This window comes from Oncorhynchus keta, chromosome 13, assembly GCF_023373465.1.
Source record: "Oncorhynchus keta strain PuntledgeMale-10-30-2019 chromosome 13, Oket_V2, whole genome shotgun sequence".
Taxonomy (NCBI): domain Eukaryota; kingdom Metazoa; phylum Chordata; class Actinopteri; order Salmoniformes; family Salmonidae; genus Oncorhynchus; species Oncorhynchus keta.
Window position 1 is genome coordinate 12475556 of NC_068433.1, and position 18818 is coordinate 12494373.

General features: G+C 42.5%; 1 protein-coding gene across 1 annotated transcript in view; it reads right to left on the reverse strand.

Moving 5' to 3' along the window:
• LOC118391878 (ankyrin-2-like) overlaps positions 1-18818 on the reverse strand; it is a 155572-nt gene that overhangs the window by 39402 nt on the left and 97352 nt on the right. Inside the window, exons 27-36 of the mRNA XM_052459369.1 lie at positions 16378-16481; positions 14544-14579; positions 13275-13499; positions 11489-11587; positions 10770-10924; positions 10255-10466; positions 9234-9438; positions 6651-6976; positions 2384-2509; positions 2133-2255 (exon numbers count right to left, since the gene is read on the reverse strand). Of these exons, the coding sequence (XP_052315329.1) occupies positions 2133-2255; positions 2384-2509; positions 6651-6976; positions 9234-9438; positions 10255-10466; positions 10770-10924; positions 11489-11587; positions 13275-13499; positions 14544-14579; positions 16378-16481 (1611 nt within the window). The remainder of the gene's footprint in view (positions 1-2132; positions 2256-2383; positions 2510-6650; positions 6977-9233; positions 9439-10254; positions 10467-10769; positions 10925-11488; positions 11588-13274; positions 13500-14543; positions 14580-16377; positions 16482-18818) is intronic.

An 18818-nucleotide genomic window follows, 5' to 3' on the forward strand; every position in this document is an offset into this window, starting at 1 on the left:
AAGAAGTCTTATCAGTCTACCCTGGCCTACTTGGAGTAGGCGGCACAGTGAGAGCGTGCGTAATTGTACATGCTGAACGGCTTTCAATCTCTTGGAAAATAACCACACGAGGCAGCAGGCACGAGTGTCTGAGAATGTGTTGATGAGGCTTGTGGAACATTATGTTGGCAGGGAGAGCAATGTCACCATGGACAATTTATTCACTTCACTTCACTTGTCATTGGCGAACAAGTTGCTTGCAAAGAAAGCAAGTCCGGCCGGCACCATGAACAGAGTGAGTCCGGAGCCCCGTCCCTTTGCTCAAAATAAGGCAACTGCACAGCAGTTGTATTCCACAATGGTGCAGAAGAATGACAAAACAAAAACACTGTCATGACTTCCGCCGAAGTCGGCTCCTCCCCTTGTTCGGGTGGCGTTCGGTGGTCGACGTCACCGTCTTTCTAGCCATCGCCGATCCATTTTTCATGTATCCATTTGTTTTGTCTTGTTCCCTGCACACCTGGTAAAGTGTGCGCCTGTTCACAAATCTCTGCTCTCCTGCACCTGACTTTGCTACCAGTAACGCACACATCTGACAAGGACACAATCAGGAGAAAACAGGATACTATTACGCACTACAACCAAACAAAGGTACGTCAAAGTGTGTCAAGCAAGTGAAAGTTACAACAATTGTGTCAACAAGGGATAACAGCTAAATTAAATCAAATTTCTGTCATTGTGTGAAGATTCACACAATCAGAAGCTTACAATAATATACTATTTTTGACTGCTGTCATATCGACATACATTATAATGCTATTATTGCTTTGGGCCGAGTTTCACTGTTTATCAAGGCTACTTGGCTCTTATAATGATGTTTAGGCTACTGAAGTTTTCATCATTTGACTGTGCTTCTTGGTGGTTCTGGTATTTTAGTTTATTTTATCGATATAAAAATAAGCTCTCATAGTTGTAACAAGAGCACTCCATGAATAAAATTGAACATGTTTGTGTTTTTGTGTTTTTACATACAGAAACAGAAACTAATGACGATGAAATTTGTGTTATTTAAAATAAAATACAAGTTGTATTCTAATGTTAACCAAGGCCTTCGTAAAAACAACCAAATTATTATTTTTGCTATAGGTATATATTAAATATATGAATTACACTGTTAGAATGTTAGCTTGAAGGGGGTCCCTCCAGGCCCAGTGGTACTAGTGTTAACAGGTGTAGTAATGATTTTAATCATACAGACAGACAGAATAACAGACTTGGTCACAGGTTATGACCCCAATATAACACCAATTTAAAGGAAGATAACATGCTATGAGAACTGTCATTGCCTGTCACATATGCATATTTTGCATGTTAGTATGTAAACAACACACCTGTATAATGTACCTGTGGGAGATGCTAGTTAGGTACTGGAATACTCAGTAATTCTTGAAGTCAATCAATCTTTTTAACTTAAAGGAAAAATTAAAACCAAAACCACTAATTCCTATAATTGATATTGTTAAAAAACATGAATATGTGGGAACAATACTTTTTGTGAACAAATGTTTCATTTTGTCGTTATAATAATGTTGATAGCGGCAAAATGCAATGCACCCTGGACTGAAGCGGCAGAAAAATAGGAGAAATGTGGTGGACCGGGACTCTGTTAAATTACACATTTCTCGAGGTAGGAATATCGCAAAAATATGATCAATGGCTCATTCGAGAGAAGATATGACATTGGCCAGTGGTGAAATCTGACATGTTTGATATATGTTTTCACGATCTAAAAGTCGTAATCCAATTACCTTCCAGTGCAGTGAGAGCGACATTATCGCAGTGCTACGTCATACTGGTCGAAATTATGCCTGCTTGAACGGCAATAGCTACAGATACACAAGAAAACATGAAATGGCCCCGAGAATCGATAGAACTTCGCTCAAAGACAGATGCACAAAAACATTATAACATTCAAAAATGGGTGAATCTGTCCTTCAACATTCTGAACACTCAGGCATGTAATGGTAACTGTCGGTGTGCTATACAGCACTCAGACTTGTTCCTGTACAGGTCACATGGTCAGGAACAATTCCAGGTCTGAGGTGTATCCTAAGCTGTGTGTTCAGGGGGAGGAAGCGTTAAGGTGTTCTCACCTTTGAGTAGGATGGTAGTGTGATGTTCAGGTTGCATATAGCATTGTGGGCCAGACTTCTATAAGACCGGGGTTCTTTCATAAAGGACAGACGGCCACACGGATCCTGAGTGTTGTCTCGGATCTGTGGAATCATCGACATCATTATCGTCAGTCAGTCAACCAATCAACATACAGTATACGATAAATTACTAGTTTGTAATGAAGTAAATTATATGGATGAGTGTTGAAAGATGGTAGAGTAACGTTAACCTTGATGAAGAGTGCCAGCCTGTTCTCTTTGAAAGCAAAGAAGCTGAAGAGATGGTGCTGGCCACTCTTGGTGAGAGGGACCAGGTTGCCGAAGCAGTCTGCATAAATGGGTTTGCCCTCTAGGACCTGAGGAAAGGAATCAACAGACATTAATCCGAGCTGAGTATAGAAAAATACCAAATCGCTGCCTGCTAGTCATCAACAGCAAGACCTGCGAAGAGATCACACTTTACTGATATTTCACGACTAAAAAAAAACTCTACAATAACACCTCTATTATAACACCTCTACTATAACACCTCTACTATAACACCTCTACAATAACACCTCTACTATAACACCTCTATTATAACACCTCTACTATAACACCTCTACTATAACACCTCTACTATAACACCTCTACTATAACACCTCTACTATAACACCTCTATTATAACACCTCTACTATAACACCTCTACTATAACACCTCTACTATAACACCTCTGCTATAACACCTCTAATATAACACCTCTATTATAACACCTCTATTATAACACCTCTATTATAACACCTCTACTATAACACCTCTACAATAACACCTCTACAATAACACCTCTACTATAACACCTCTACTATAACACCTCTATTATAACACCTCTATTATAACACCTCTACTATAACACCTCTACTATAACACCTCTACTATAACACCTCTACAATAACACCTCTACTATAACACCTCTATTATAACACCTCTACTATAACACCTCTACTATAACACCTCTACTATAACACCTCTACTATAACACCTCTACTATAACACCTCTATTATAACACCTCTATTATAACACCTCTATTATAACACCTCTACTATAACACCTCTATTATAACACCTCTATTATAACACCTCTATTATAACACCTCTACTATAACACCTCTATTATAACACCTCTATTATAACACCTCTACTATAACACCTCTATTATAACACCTCTACTATAACACCTCTATTATAACACCTCTATTATAACACCTCTACTATAACACCTCTATTATAACACCTCTACTATAACACCTCTACTATAACACCTCTACAATAACACCTCTACTATAACACCTCTATTATAACACCTCTACTATAACACCTCTACAATAACACCTCTACAATAACACCTCTACAATAACACCTCTACTATAACACCTCTATTATAACACCTCTATTACAACACCTCTATTATAACACCTCTACTATAACACCTCTATTATAACACCTCTATTATAACACCTCTATTATAACACCTCTACTATAACACCTCTACTATAACACCTCTACTATAACACCTCTACTATAACACCTCTACTATAACACCTCTGCTATAACACCTCTATTATAACACCTCTACTATAACACCTCTACTATAACACCTCTACTATAACACCTCTATTATAACACCTCTACTATAACACCTCTACTATAACACCTCTGCTATAACACCTCTAATATAACACCTCTATTATAACACCTCTATTATAACACCTCTATTATAACACCTCTATTATAACACCTCTACTATAACACCTCTACAATAACACCTCTACTATAACACCTCTACTATAACACCTCTACTATAACACCTCTACTATAACACCTCTGCTATAACACCTCTGCTATAACACCTCTAATATAATACCTCTATTATAACACCTCTATTATAACACCTCTATTATAACACCTCTACTATAACACCTCTACAATAACACCTCTACAATAACACCTCTACTATAACACCTCTACTATAACACCTCTACTATAACACCTCTATTATAACACCTCTACTATAACACCTCTACTATAACACCTCTACTATAACACCTCTACTATAACACCTCTACTATAACACCTCTATTATAACACCTCTACTATAACACCTCTACTATAACACCTCTACTATAACACCTCTAATATAACACCTCTACTATAACACCTCTATTATAACACCTCTATTATAACACCTCTATTATAACACCTCTACTATAACACCTCTACTATAACACCTCTATTATAACACCTCTATTATAACACCTCTACTATAACACCTCTACTATAACACCTCTATTATAACACCTCTACTATAACACCTCTATTATAACACCTCTATTATAACACCTCTACTATAACACCTCTATTATAACACCTCTACTATAACACCTCTACAATAACACCTCTACAATAACACCTCTACTATAACACCTCTACTATAACACCTCTACTATAACACCTCTATTATAACACCTCTATTATAACACCTCTATTATAACACCTCTATTATAACACCTCTACTATAACACCTCTACTATAACACCTCTATTATAACACCTCTATTATAACACCTCTACTATAACACCTCTATTATAACACCTCTATTATAACACCTCTACTATAACACCTCTACTATAACACCTCTATTATAACACCTCTACAATAACACCTCTACAATAACACCTCTATTATAACACCTCTACTATAACACCTCTATTATAACACCTCTATTATAACACCTCTACTATAACACCTCTATTATAACACCTCTACTATAACACCTCTATTATAACACCTCTACAATAACACCTCTACAATAACACCTCTACTATAACACCTCTATTATAACACCTCTACTATAACACCTCTACAATAACACCTCTACAATAACACCTCTACTATAACACCTCTACTATAACACCTCTACTATAACACCTCTATTATAACACCTCTACTATAACACCTCTACTATAACACCTCTATTATAACACCTCTACTATAACACCTCTACTATAACACCTCTACTATAACACCTCTATTATAACACCTCTACTATAACACCTCTACTATAACACCTCTACTATAACACCTCTACTATAACACCTCTACTATAACACCTCTATTATAACACCTCTACTATAACACCTCTACTATAACACCTCTACTATAACACCTCTATTATAACACCTCTACTATAACACCTCTACTATAACACCTCTACTATAACACCTCTACTATAACACCTCTACAATAACACCTCTACTATAACACCTCTATTATAACACCTCTACTATAACACCTCTACTATAACACCTCTATTATAACACCTCTACTATAACACCTCTACTATAACACCTCTACTATAACACCTCTGCTATAACACCTCTGCTATAACACCTCTAATATAATACCTCTATTATAACACCTCTATTATAACACCTCTATTATAACACCTGTACTATAACACCTCCCTCTACTATAACACCTCCCTCTACTATAACACCTCTACTATAACACCTCCCTCTACTATAACACCTATACTATAACACCTCCCTCTACTATAACACCTATACTATAACACCTATACTATAATACCTCCCTCTACTATAACACCTCTATTATAACACCTCCCTCTATTATAACACCTCTAATATAACACCTCTATTATAACACCTCTACTATAACACCTCTACTATAACACCTCTACTATAACACCTCTACTATAACACCTCTATTACAACACCTCTATTACAACACCTCTATTACAACACCTCTATTACAACACCTCTATTACAACACCTCTATTATAACACCTCTATTACAACACCTCTACTATAACACCTCTACTATAACACCTCTACTATAACACCTCTACTATAACACCTCTACTATAACACCTCTATTATAACACCTCTATTATAACACCTCTACAATAACACCTCTAATAAACCACCTCTACTATAACACCTCTATTATAACACCTCTACTATAACACCTCTAATAACACCTCTATTATAACACCTCTATTATAACACCTCTATTATAACACCTCTATTATAACACCTCTATTATAACATCTCTACTATAACACCTCTATTATAACACCTCTATTATAACACCTCTACTATAACCTCTCTACTATAACACCTCCCTCTATTATAACACCTCTATTATAACACCTCTAATATAACACCTCTACTATAACACCTCTACTATAACACCTCTACTATAACACCTCTATTATAACACCTCCATTATAACACCTCTATTATAACACCTCCCTCTATTATAACACCTCTATTACAACACCTCTATTATAACACCTCTACTATAGCACCTCTACTATAACACCTCTACTATAACACCTCTATTATAACACCTCTACTATAACATCTCTGCTATAACACCTCTGCTATAACACCTCTGCTATAACACCTCTGCTATAACGCCTCTACTTTTCCACCAACCTCTACATCTCTGCTTCTGGCCACCTCAGTGAAGTTCTCCTGCTGTTCCAAGGTTTTGTCCATCTTGTCGTCCGTCATGCAGAAGCAGCGGAGCCGTGCCTCTATGGGGTCATGGGTCTTTGCGAAGATAACGAACTTGGCCATGTAGGGAACGCAGATGGTCTCCCTGTAGACTGAAGTGGAGAAACTGACCGACTCCTGCGCATGCCGACAGTCTATCAGCCAGAACCTGGCCGACACGTTGGTCGTGAAGGAGACACAATCGTTGATGAACGTTAGGGGAGTGGTTCCTGTAATGTCCTCCCATTGCGCTGGCGTCGTTCCACCTTTGAAGAAGAATACATTTGAGGAATGTTAAAAGGTTAACTACATATTTTATAGTTTGTGTGTGCCAACAGTCTGTGTGTGTGTGTGTGTGTGTGTGTGTGTGTGTGTGTGTGTGTGTGTGTGTGTGTGTGTGTGTGTGTGTGTGTGTGTGTGAGAGTGTACATTGTAGAATAGTAGTGAAGACATCAAAACTATGAAATAACACATATGGAATCATGGAGCAACCAAGAAAATGTAAAAAAACTAAATATATTTTATATTTGAGATCCTACAAAGTAGCCACCCTTTGCCTTGATGACAGATTTGCACACTTGGCATTCTCTCAACCAGCTTCACGAGGTAGTCACATGGAATGTGATTCAATTAACAGGTGTGCCTTGTTAAAAAGTTAATTTGTGGAATTTCTTTCCTTCTTAATGCATTTCAGACAATCAGTTGTGTTGTGACAAGGTAGGGGTGGTATTCAGAAGATAGCTCTGTTTGGTAAAAGACCAAGACCATATTATGGGATGAACGCCTCAAATAAGCAAAGAGAAATGACAGTCCATCATTACTTTAATACATAAAGGTCTGTCAATCCGGAAATGTTCAAGAAATTTGAAAGTTTCTTCAAGTGCAGTTGCACAAACCATCAAGTGGTATGATGAAACTGGCTCTCATGAGGACCGCCACAGGAAAGGAAGACCCAGAGTTACCTCTGCTGCTGAGAATAAGTTCATTAGAGTTAACTGAATCTCAGATTGCAGCCCAAATAAATTCTTCACAGAGTTCAAGAAACAGACACATCTCAGCATAAACTGTTCAGAGGACACTGCTTGAATCAGGAATTCATGGACAAATTGCTGCAAAGAAACCACTACTAAAGGACATCAATAATAAGAAAAGACTTGCTTGGACCAAAAAACATGAGCAATGGACATTAGACCGGTGGAAATCTGTCCTTTCATCTGACGTGTCCAAATTTGAGATGTTTGGTTCCAACCATCATGTCTGTGTGAGACACAGAAGAGGTGAACGGATGATCTCCACATATGTGGTTCCCACCGTGAAGCATGGAGGAGGAGGTGTGATGGTGTGGGGGTGCTTTGCTCGTGACACTGTCTGTGATTTATTTAGAATTCAAGGCACACATAACCAGCATGGCTACCACAGCATTGCAGCAAAAAGCCATCTCATGTGGTTTGCACTTAGTGGGACTATCATTTGTTTTTCAACAGGACAATGCTGTGTAAGGGGATATTTGACCAAGAAGGAGAGTGATGGAGTGCTGTATCAGAGGACCTGGCCATCATAATCACCCGACTTCACCCCAATTGAGATGGTTTGGGATGAGTTGGACCGCAGAGCGAAATAAAAACCGCCAACAAGTGCTCAGGATATGTGGGAACTCCTTCAAGACTGTTGGAAAAGCATTCCATGTGAAGCTGGTTGAGAGAATGCCAAGAGTGTGCAAAGCTGTGATCAAGACAAAGGGTGGTTACTTTGAAGAGTCTCAAATATAAAATATAATTTGAATTTGTTGAACGCTTTTTTGGTTACTACATGATTCCATATACAGTTGAAGTCGGAAGTTTACATACACTTAGGTTGGAATCATTAAAACTCATTTTTCAACCACTCCACAAATTTCTTGTTAACAAACTATAGTTTTGGAAAGTCGGTTAGGACATCTACTTCGTGTATGACACAAGTCATTTTTCCAACAATTGTTTACAGACAGATTATTTAACTTCTAATTCACTGTATCACAATTCCAGTTGGTCAGATGTTCACATACACTATGTTACATACACTAATTCACCCAACGTATTGTGGGAAGCTTGTGGAAGGCTGCCCGAAACGTTTGACCCAAGTTAAACTATTTAAAGGCAATGCTAATTGAGGTAATGTAAACTTCTGACCCACTGGGAATGTGATGAAAGAAATAAAAGCTAAAAATAAATCATTCTCTCTACTATTATTCTGACATTTTACATTCTTACAATAAAGTGGTGATCCTAACTGACCTAAAACAGGGAATTGTTACTAGGATTAAATGTTAGGAATTGTGAAACTGAGTTCAAACGTATTTGGCTAAGGTGTATGTAAACTTCTGACTTCAACTGTATGTTATTTCATAGTTTTGATGTCTTCACTATTGCCCTACAATGTAGAAAATATTAAAAATAAAGAAAAACCCTTGAATGAGTAGGTGTGTCCAAACTTTTGACTGGTACTGTATATGCACGTGTGCGGTTAATCTGCCCTCTCTCTAACCTGTGATACTACAAAGCAGGCGCAGGGTGGGCTGGTCCCCGCCGAAGCCATTGACCACAGGGTCAGTGTTACTCTTGGGGATAGGGATGGTCATGGTTATGGGTTTATGGAATTTCCTCCTCCGGGGCTCCAAGGTCACAATGGGGCTGAATGTCGCCTTGTTTCCCAGGAGCTTCCTCACCATGTCCACATTCATTGGCTGAGCCTGGTGGTGACAGATTACCGTGTTAGTAGTAGTTTAACATTAGTGGAACCGACAGTAGGATCTTCTTTGGGGCCAAAACAAGGACGTGCTTGACTGAGCTTGTCTGGTGAAATCAATGAAATAGTCCCAAAACTGCATACTCCACCCTTCTGCCAATCCAAGCAGGCTCAATCAAATGTTTGAAGTAATACAAATATAAAAATAAATCATATTTGGACCCAGTTCTTGTAATCAAACCAGTCAGAAGCAAGTCAGGTTGTGTGTTACAGTGGTGTGAAGTACTTAAGAAAAAACACTTTAAAGTACTACTTAAGTAGTTTTTGGGGGTATCTGTACTTTACTATTTATATTTTTGACAACTTTTACTTTTATTCCTGAAGAAAATAATGTACGTTTTACTCCATACATTTTCCCTGACACCTAAAAAGTACCAACAGTATCAATATAACACTTTGTTAACCCTTCTGCCTCTGATCTGGCAGACTCACGAAACACAAATCCTGTGGATCTGTAAATGATGTCTGAGTATTGGAGTGTGCCCCTGTCTGTCCATAATTAAAAAATAATACCAAAATTGTGCCGTCTGGAATTTGATGTATAGCAATTACTTTAACTTTTACTCAAGTATGCCAATGTACCACATTTTCTACCACTTTACTTAAGTACATTTAAAACCAGATACTTTTAGACTTTTACTCAAGTAGTATTTTACTGGGTGACTTTCACTTTTACTTGAGTCATTAAATGTTAAGATCTATTTACTTTTACTCCAGTATGACATGTGAGTACTTTTTCCCACCAGGGCTTTGTTATTACCTGGAGTCCCACTCTGATCCGCTTGGTGAGGGCTCCCTCTGGGAAGACAGCTTGGACCTGAGGCATCACCGTGCTGCTCAGGACGCCCCCCTCTGGACCGATCAGGCTACTGTCCTGCTTGACCCGGGACACCACCGCAAAGTACTGGGGGAAGTCCCTGGTGATGATGCGGCAGATACGCTTCTTCTCCAGCTCCTCTGGAGGGTCCAGTTCTGGAGACGAGGACAGAAGAGATGGTGGTTGATAGTACACTGATACAGATTATGACCCTGTTGAAATACTTTAACAATACAATGCACTCCCTCCTTAGAGTAATCGCTGCTCAAACGACTGGGTTGGTATAAACTATATATTGAAATGTTCACTTTCACCTATAGAGACATGTTAGATGAGTGAATACTCCAAGTAAAGTAGGCAGGATGGATTGTCTTTCCAATGTCTTTAGGCAGGGGCCAATGGGCCTTTAATTAGGATGATCACTAAGTGTTGTCTCACGCTGATGACATCACACTCACCCTCGTCCATGCCGTTGAGGATCTGGTTAAGTTCCTCCCCGGTGTGTTCACAGTGGTGCTCCTTCCAGCTCTCTCCTGTCTCACTGCGTAAGATCACCAGCTCCCTCTCCTTCCCCCTCAGGGCAGCGAAGTGAGGGATCTCCACCAGCACAGGCCTGCGACCAGGGATTGAAGCATGGTGAGTGTGGGAGTGGGGGGTTATGTGTGGGAGTGGGGGGTTGTGTGTGTGGGGGAGGCGGGAACAAGATGTATGTATGTGTGTGTGTGTGTAAAAAGTGTGTGTTCGGGCAACCACTTATCTAACAACCCACCAGATGAGCACAGTACAGTGTGTCAACTACAATACCTATGGGACAGTCATGCTAAACGGAGGAACATCCACCATGTACCAAATTAACCAATAAAACGATGAGGTTGAACAGACAGACAGACGGCACTAAACATAGAAGGCCAACCACAAGTTAAGGAGACAAAAGGTAAGTGGGTCGTGTCTGAGATGTTACGACAGAGAGCACAAGTGGATCACGCCACTAGCACAACACTAGCACAACACTAGCACAACACTAGCACACATATCATCCAGGAGAGGTCACAGACACGGACACAAACACAACACATCACAGAGGTGGGTCTTAATGTAAAAGGAGGGTGATATCAAATGGAACCAGTAGCAGTAGCATCCGTGGATTGTTTCATATGCGGGTTTTTTTCTCCCCTACCCGAGGAATTTTGTCCCGGGTGGCCCGAGCTGCAGGATGCGGCTAACGAGGCTCTCGCCCTCGTTAAGAGGGGGCGGGGCAGTGGGAAGGTGTAGTTTACTGTGAGACCAACCGTCCGTTAGCAGCAGTAGGGGAAAGAGAGCGGGAGTAGTCAGAATAACGGGTGACTAGTGTATACTGTTGGGTTTTGGCTGAGTGGAGTGGAGGCCATCAATAGGATGTAACGGTATAAAACATCGGGCTTTAAATATACAGGGACTTTCAAAGTGGAAGTTCTTATGTTATTGATAGACAGCCTCTCCCAGTGGTTTACCAATCTACAGTGCCTTGCGAAGGTATTCGCCCCCCTTGAACTTTGCAACCTTTTGCCACATTTCAGGCTTCAAACATAAAGATATAAAACTGTATTTTTTTAAGTGGAACGACATTTATTGGATATTTCAAACTTTTTTAACAAGTCAAAAACTGAAAAATTGGGCGTGCAAAATTATTCAGCCCCCTTAAGTTAATACTTTGTAGCGCCACCTTTTGCTGCGATTACAGCTGTAAGTCGCTTGGCGTATGTCTCTATCAGTTTTGCACATCGAGAAACTTAAATTTTTTCCCATTCCTCCTTGCAAAACAGCTCGAGCTCAGTGAGGTTGGATGGAGGGCATTTGTGAACAGCAGTTTTCAGTTCTTTCCACAGATTCTCGATTGGATTCAGGTCTGGACTTTGACTTGGCCATTCTAACACCTGGATATGTTTATTTTTGAACCATTCCATTGTAGATTTTGCTTTATGTTTTGGATCATGTTTAAAGCTTGGGAAATCTTTTTGTATCCAAATCCGGCTTAAAACTTCTTCACAACAGTATCTCGGACCTGCCTGGTGTGTTCCTTGTTCTTCATGATGCTCTCTGCGCTTTTAACGGACCTCTGAGACTATCACAGTGCAGGTGCATTTATATGGAGACTTGATTACACACAGGTGGATTGTATTTATCATCATTAGTCATTCAGGTCAACATTGGATCATTCAGAGATCCTCACTGAACTTCTGGAGAGAGTTTGCTGCACTGAAAGTAAAGGGGCTGAATAATTTTGCACACCCAATTTTTCAGTTTTTGATTTGTTAAAAGTTTGAAATATCCAATAAATGTCGTTCCACTTCATGATTGTGTCCCACTTGTTGTTGATTCTTCACAAAAAAATACAGTTTTATATCTTTATGTTTGAAGCCTGAAATGTGGCAAAAGGTCGCAAAGTTCAAGGGGGCTGAATACTTTCGCAAGGCACTGTACATATCAAATCAATCATGGAGCAATGTTTTTTTTAGCAGTTTTTTCTTTCCATGTGGATTTTTTTGTTTCCACGTGTCTTATAGAAACAGTTGGCTTTCACATGAAGGGTTGATCTAGAGTTAGAATGCGGCCCGGCTGTTAAAAATAAAACAAGCAAGGCCACAGGCGCTGGAAGGAAGCATAGAGCAGAGGTAGCTTTATTAAGGCATAGGCAGGGTGAAATGAATCTGAGAAAAGGAAGAGGGGCTGCAAAATTCTCAGGTTTCATTCATACAGTAGGATTACAGTGTTCTTTGAGGAACACTCTCACTCTTCTGTTTCTATCCTAGCACCCACTCTGCTCTGTCACAACATAGATCTCTGACATCACTTCTCTCTATTTCATTCTCCCTCGCTCTGTTTCTCTCTCTCACTCTTTCTTCCTCTTTCTCCTAGGATTCTGTATACTCCTGCCTCTCTCACACTAACCCTCTCCCTCAATCTCTCCATCTCCGGTATCTTACCCGAGGAACTGGGCTCCGACAGGCCCCACCTCGATCAGCCTGCTGGCCAGGCCCTCTCCCTCCACCATGGGAGGCATGGTGGCCAGGCGGTGCCTCTTTACCAGCCGGCAGGTCACCCGCGTGGGAGCGCTGCACTTCCGCGGTGGGATGATGATGCGCAGGCCGTTGTGGCGGCAACCCCGCATGGCTCCGCCCCTGGCGTCAACCATGAAGCTAACCAGGAAGCTGTGAAGGGAATGGGCGGGGACAGATATTATGTTTACAAAACAAAAATATTACGTTTTTTTATTTATGCATTGTCTCTTTGTACCAGATGAGGCTGGTGGGAGGTGCTATAGGAGGACAGGCTCATTGTAATGGCTGGAATGGAATTAATGGAACGGAGTCAAACGTGGTTTCTATATGTTTGGTCCCATTCCATTTATTCCATTCCAGCCATTACAACGAGTCCCTCCTCCTATAGCGGCTCCCACCAGCCTCCGCTGCTTTGTACATTACCCTTTACACAGATAACGTACATTACATATATTACAGAAAAAACAAGGATTTTTGACTCGATAACTACGGTCAAATATGAATCCCATGTTAAAACAGACATAAGAATGACAGTTTCACTGCATGCCCACACCCACATGCAAAAACACAAGACACAAGTGAGAGGGGAATGGGTGTGATGATAACACTACATACTGTAGTACAGTTAATGTAATAGCGCTGCTACGAACACACTTCACCTGTGACACCATTATGTGATGTAAAGCAAATAAACCATGAAAATGACACTCCAACGCGTAGACAATAAAGCACAACGTCAAACATGGAGATCAAACACACAAACACAAGACTTTGCAGCTGTGAATTGACCCAACACAGTGAAACAACTAACAAAATGGCCACCATGAGTCGGCAGGATTCAACCAAGATGGACACAATGGCTGACCAATGATGATGAGGAAATGTGTGTGACTTTTTGATGCAGCACTAGGTGCAAAAGATGTCTTCCATCTGATAAAAGTGGACTAAGTCCCTAATAAAGAGGCCTGTGTAAAAATGAATGGCAAAGTGATTGAAAGCTAAAACGGGGGAATTGGTGAACGTGGGCAACATCTGTTAGTAGTGTTGCACTCGCTTTCAGGCATTTTTAACACACACACACACGCGCGCGCGCACACGCACACGCACACACACATCTCCCCGGAAGGAGAGCACACTGTGAAAGGAGGAGGAAGAGGAGGATGAAGAGGAAGAAACCAAGGTGCAGTAGGTCACCTGCTGTCGCCATGATCATGGCACGGAGAGGAACGTCTGAAAACAGAACAGAGACCCAATAAGACAGAAGGAGAGAGAGAGAGAGAGAGAGAGAGAGAGAGAGAGAGAGAGAGAGAGAGAGAGAGAGAGAGAGAGAGAGAGAGAGAGAGAGAGAGAGAGAGAGAGAGAGAGAGAGAGAGAGAGAGAGAGAGAGAGAGTGAGAGTGTGTGAGAGAGAGAGAGAGAGAGAGAGAGAGAGAGAGAGAGAGAGACAGTGAGAGATAGATAGATAGATAGATAGATAGATAGATAGATAGATAGATAGATAGATAGATAGATAGATAGATAGATAGATAGATAGATAGATAGATAGATAGATAGATAGATAGGGATATAAGTGTTTGTCATATTGCTAGTACTGGAGCAGTACTTAGAGACATACTCAGTGGCCCAACATGAGTGATTCAGGATTTCTGTCATTATAACGAAGAGGGATTATCTTTCCTTATTGTTACCAATTAGTGTGGCAGAGAGAGCTAGCCTGAAGACAACAGGGTATCTTCCTATCATAATGTATTACACTATAATAGATCTATAATAAGCCCTAACATTGTTCATTACTGCTCTTCATACCCAAAGCCGCTTAACAGATGAGGTTTAGAGTAGGATTACAAAAGGTTGTGAATCTTCTCTCAAAACTCCAAAAATCAACAGCATCTCTACTTGAGGTACCTGAACCCACCCCTGCTCTAGTGCTGCTTGAGGTACCTGAACCCCCGCTGCTTGAGGTACCTGAACCCCCCGCTGCTTGAGGTACCTGAACCCCCCACTGCTCTAGTGCTGCTTGAGGTACCTGAACCCCCCACTGCTCTAGTGCTGCTTGAGGTACCTGAACCCACCCCTGCTCTAGTGCTGCTTGAGGTACCTGAACCCACCCCTGCTCTAGTGCTGCTTGAGGTACCTGAACCCACCCCTGCTCTAGTGCTGCTTGAGGTACCTGAACCCCCCCCTGCTCTAGTGCTGCTTGAGGTACCTGAACCCCCCCCTGCTCTAGTGCTGCTTGAGGTACCTGAACCCACCACTGCTCTAGTGCTGCTTGAGGTACCTGAACCCCCCACTGCTGTAGTGCTGCTTGAGGTACCTGAACCCACCCCTGCTCTAGTGCTGCTTGAGGTACCTGAACCCACCACTGCTGTAGTGCTGCTTGAGGTACCTGAACCCCCCACTGCTCTAGTGCTGCTTGAGGTACCTGAACCCACCCCTGCTCTAGTGCTGCTTGAGGTACCTGAACCCCCCACTGCTCTAGTGCTGCTTGAGGTACCTGAACCCACCACTGCTCTAGTGCTGCTTGAGGTACCTGAACCCCCACTGCTCTAGTGCTGCTTGAGGTACCTGAACCCCCACTGCTCTAGTGCTGCTTGAGGTACCTGAACCCACCACTGCTCTAGTGCTGCTTGAGGTACCTGAACCCCCCACTGCTGTAGTGCTGCTTGAGGTACCTGAACCCCCCACTGCTCTAGTGCTGCTTGAGGTACCTGAACCCACCACTGCTCTAGTGCTGCTTGAGGTACCTGAACCCCCCACTGCTGTAGTGCTGCTTGAGGTACCTGAACCCCCCACTGCTCTAGTGCTGCTTGAGGTACCTGAACCCACCACTGCTCTAGTGCTGCTTGAGGTACCTGAACCCACCCCTGCTCTAGTGCTGCTTCAGGGGCTGAACACATTGGGAGACCTGTACTCATGATGGGTTAGATCAGATAACTGTTGCACCTTTTGCACCAAAATAAGGTTTTGGACTATTTTGATAGTCAAAACCCAACCCTTCTGTGTGCCTGCTGTGCCCCCGCGGTACCTACCCAGAGTGGACGGGGCTGGAAGACAGTGCCACATTGTCCAGGTTTTCTGTGCCCCAGCTCAGACGGTACGAGTCCTTCTCATTTTCCCTGGAAAGAGACGACACCTGGCACGCAACAAAGACACGCTTGTTAGGGACTGACCTACCACTGCCAACCATCATTTGAACACATAATGCATTGCAGTGTTAGGTCAGGGAAGACACTGCAGTGTTAGGGAAGACACTGCAGTGTTAGGTCAGGTCAGACACTGCAGTGTTAGGGAAGACACTGCAGTGTTAGGGAAGACACTGCAGTGTTAGGGAAGACACTGCAGTGTTAGGGAAGACACTGCAGTGTTAGGTCAGGTCAGACACTGCAGTGTTAGGGAAGACACTGCAGTGTTAGGTCAGGTCAGACACTGCAGTGTTAGGTCAGGTCAGACACTGCAGTGTTAGGTCAGGTCAGACACTGCAGTGTTAGGGAAGACACTGCAGTGTTAGGGAAGACACTGCAGTGTTAGGGAAGACACTGCAGTGTTAGGGAAGACACTGCAGTGTTAGGTCAGGTCAGACACTGCAGTGTTAGGTCAGGTCAGACACTGCAGTGTTAGGGAAGACACTGCAGTGTTAGGGAAGACACTGCAGTGTTAGGTCAGGTCAGACACTGCAGTGTTAGGGAAGACACTGCAGTGTTAGGTCAGGTCAGACACTGCAGTGTTAGGGAAGACACTGCAGTGTTAGGTCAGGTCAGACACTGCAGTGTTAGGGAAGACACTGCAGTGTTAGGAAGACACTGCAGTGTTAGGGAAGACACTGCAGTGTTAGGGAAGACACTGCAGTGTTAGGGAAGACACTGCAGTGTTAGGTCAGGTCAGACACTGCAGTGTTAGGGAAGACACTGCAGTGTTAGGGAAGACACTGCAGTGTTAGGTCAGGTCAGACACTGCAGTGTTAGGGAAGACACTGCAGTGTTAGGGAAGACACTGCAGTGTTAGGGAAGACACTGCAGTGTTAGGTCAGGTCAGACACTGCAGTGTTAGGGAAGACACTGCAGTGTTAGGTCAGGTCAGACACTGCAGTGTTAGGTCAGGTCAGACACTGCAGTGTTAGGTCAGGTCAGACACTGCAGTGTTAGGGAAGACACTGCAGTGTTAGGTCAGGTCAGACACTGCAGTGTTAGGTCAGGTCAGACACTGCAGTGTTAGGTCAGGTCAGACACTGCAGTGTTAGGTCAGGTCAGACACTGCAGTGTTAGGGAAGACACTGCAGTGTTAGGGAAGACACTGCAGTGTTAGGTCAGGTCAGACACTGCAGTGTTAGGGAAGACACTGCAGTGTTAGGTCAGGTCAGACACTGCAGTGTTAGGTCAGGTCAGACACTGCAGTGTTAGGTCAGGTCAGACACTGCAGTGTTAGGGAAGACACTGCAGTGTTAGGGAAGACACTGCAGTGTTAGGGAAGACACTGCAGTGTTAGGGAAGACTGCAGTGTTAGGGAAGACACTGCAGTGTTAGGTCAGGTCAGACACTGCAGTGTTAGGGAAGACACTGCAGTGTTAGGTCAGGTCAGACACTGCAGTGTTAGGGAAGACACTGCAGTGTTAGGGAAGACACTGCAGTGTTAGGTCAGGTCAGACACTGCAGTGTTAGGGAAGACACTACAGTGTTAGGTCAGGTCAGACACTGCAGTGTTAGGTCAGGTCAGACACTGCAGTGTTAGGTCAGGTCAGACACTGCAGTGTTAGGGAAGACACTGCAGTGTTAGGGAAGACACTGCAGTGTTAGGGAAGACTGCAGTGTTAGGGAAGACACTGCAGTGTTAGGTCAGGTCAGACACTGCAGTGTTAGGGAAGACACTGCAGTGTTAGGTCAGGTCAGACACTGCAGTGTTAGGTCAGGTCAGACACTGCAGTGTTAGGTCAGGTCAGACACTGCAGTGTTAGGTCAGGTCAGACACTGCAGTGTTAGGGAAGACACTGCAGTGTTAGGGAAGACACTGCAGTGTTAGGGAAGACACTGCAGTGTTAGGGAAGACACTGCAGTGTTAGGGAAGACACTGCAGTGTTAGGTCAGGTCAGACACTGCAATGTTAGGGAAGACACTGCAGTGTTAGGGAAGACACTGCAGTGTTAGGGAAGACACTACAGTGTTAGGGAAGACACTGCAGTGTTAGGTCAGATCAGACACTGCAGTGTTAGGTCAGGTCAGACACTGCAGTGTTAGGGAAGACACTGCAGTGTTAGGGAAGACACTGCAGTGTTAGGGAAAACACTGCAGTGTTAGGGAAGACACTGCAGTGTTAGGGAAGACACTGCAGTGTTAGGGAAGACACTGCAGTGTTAGGGAAGACACTGCAGTGTTAGGGAAGACACTGCAGTGTTAGGGAAGACACTGCAGTGTTAGGTCAGACACTTTGGTCACCATCTTTACTCAAACTCACACCTTTTGTGACTTTCTACTATTAG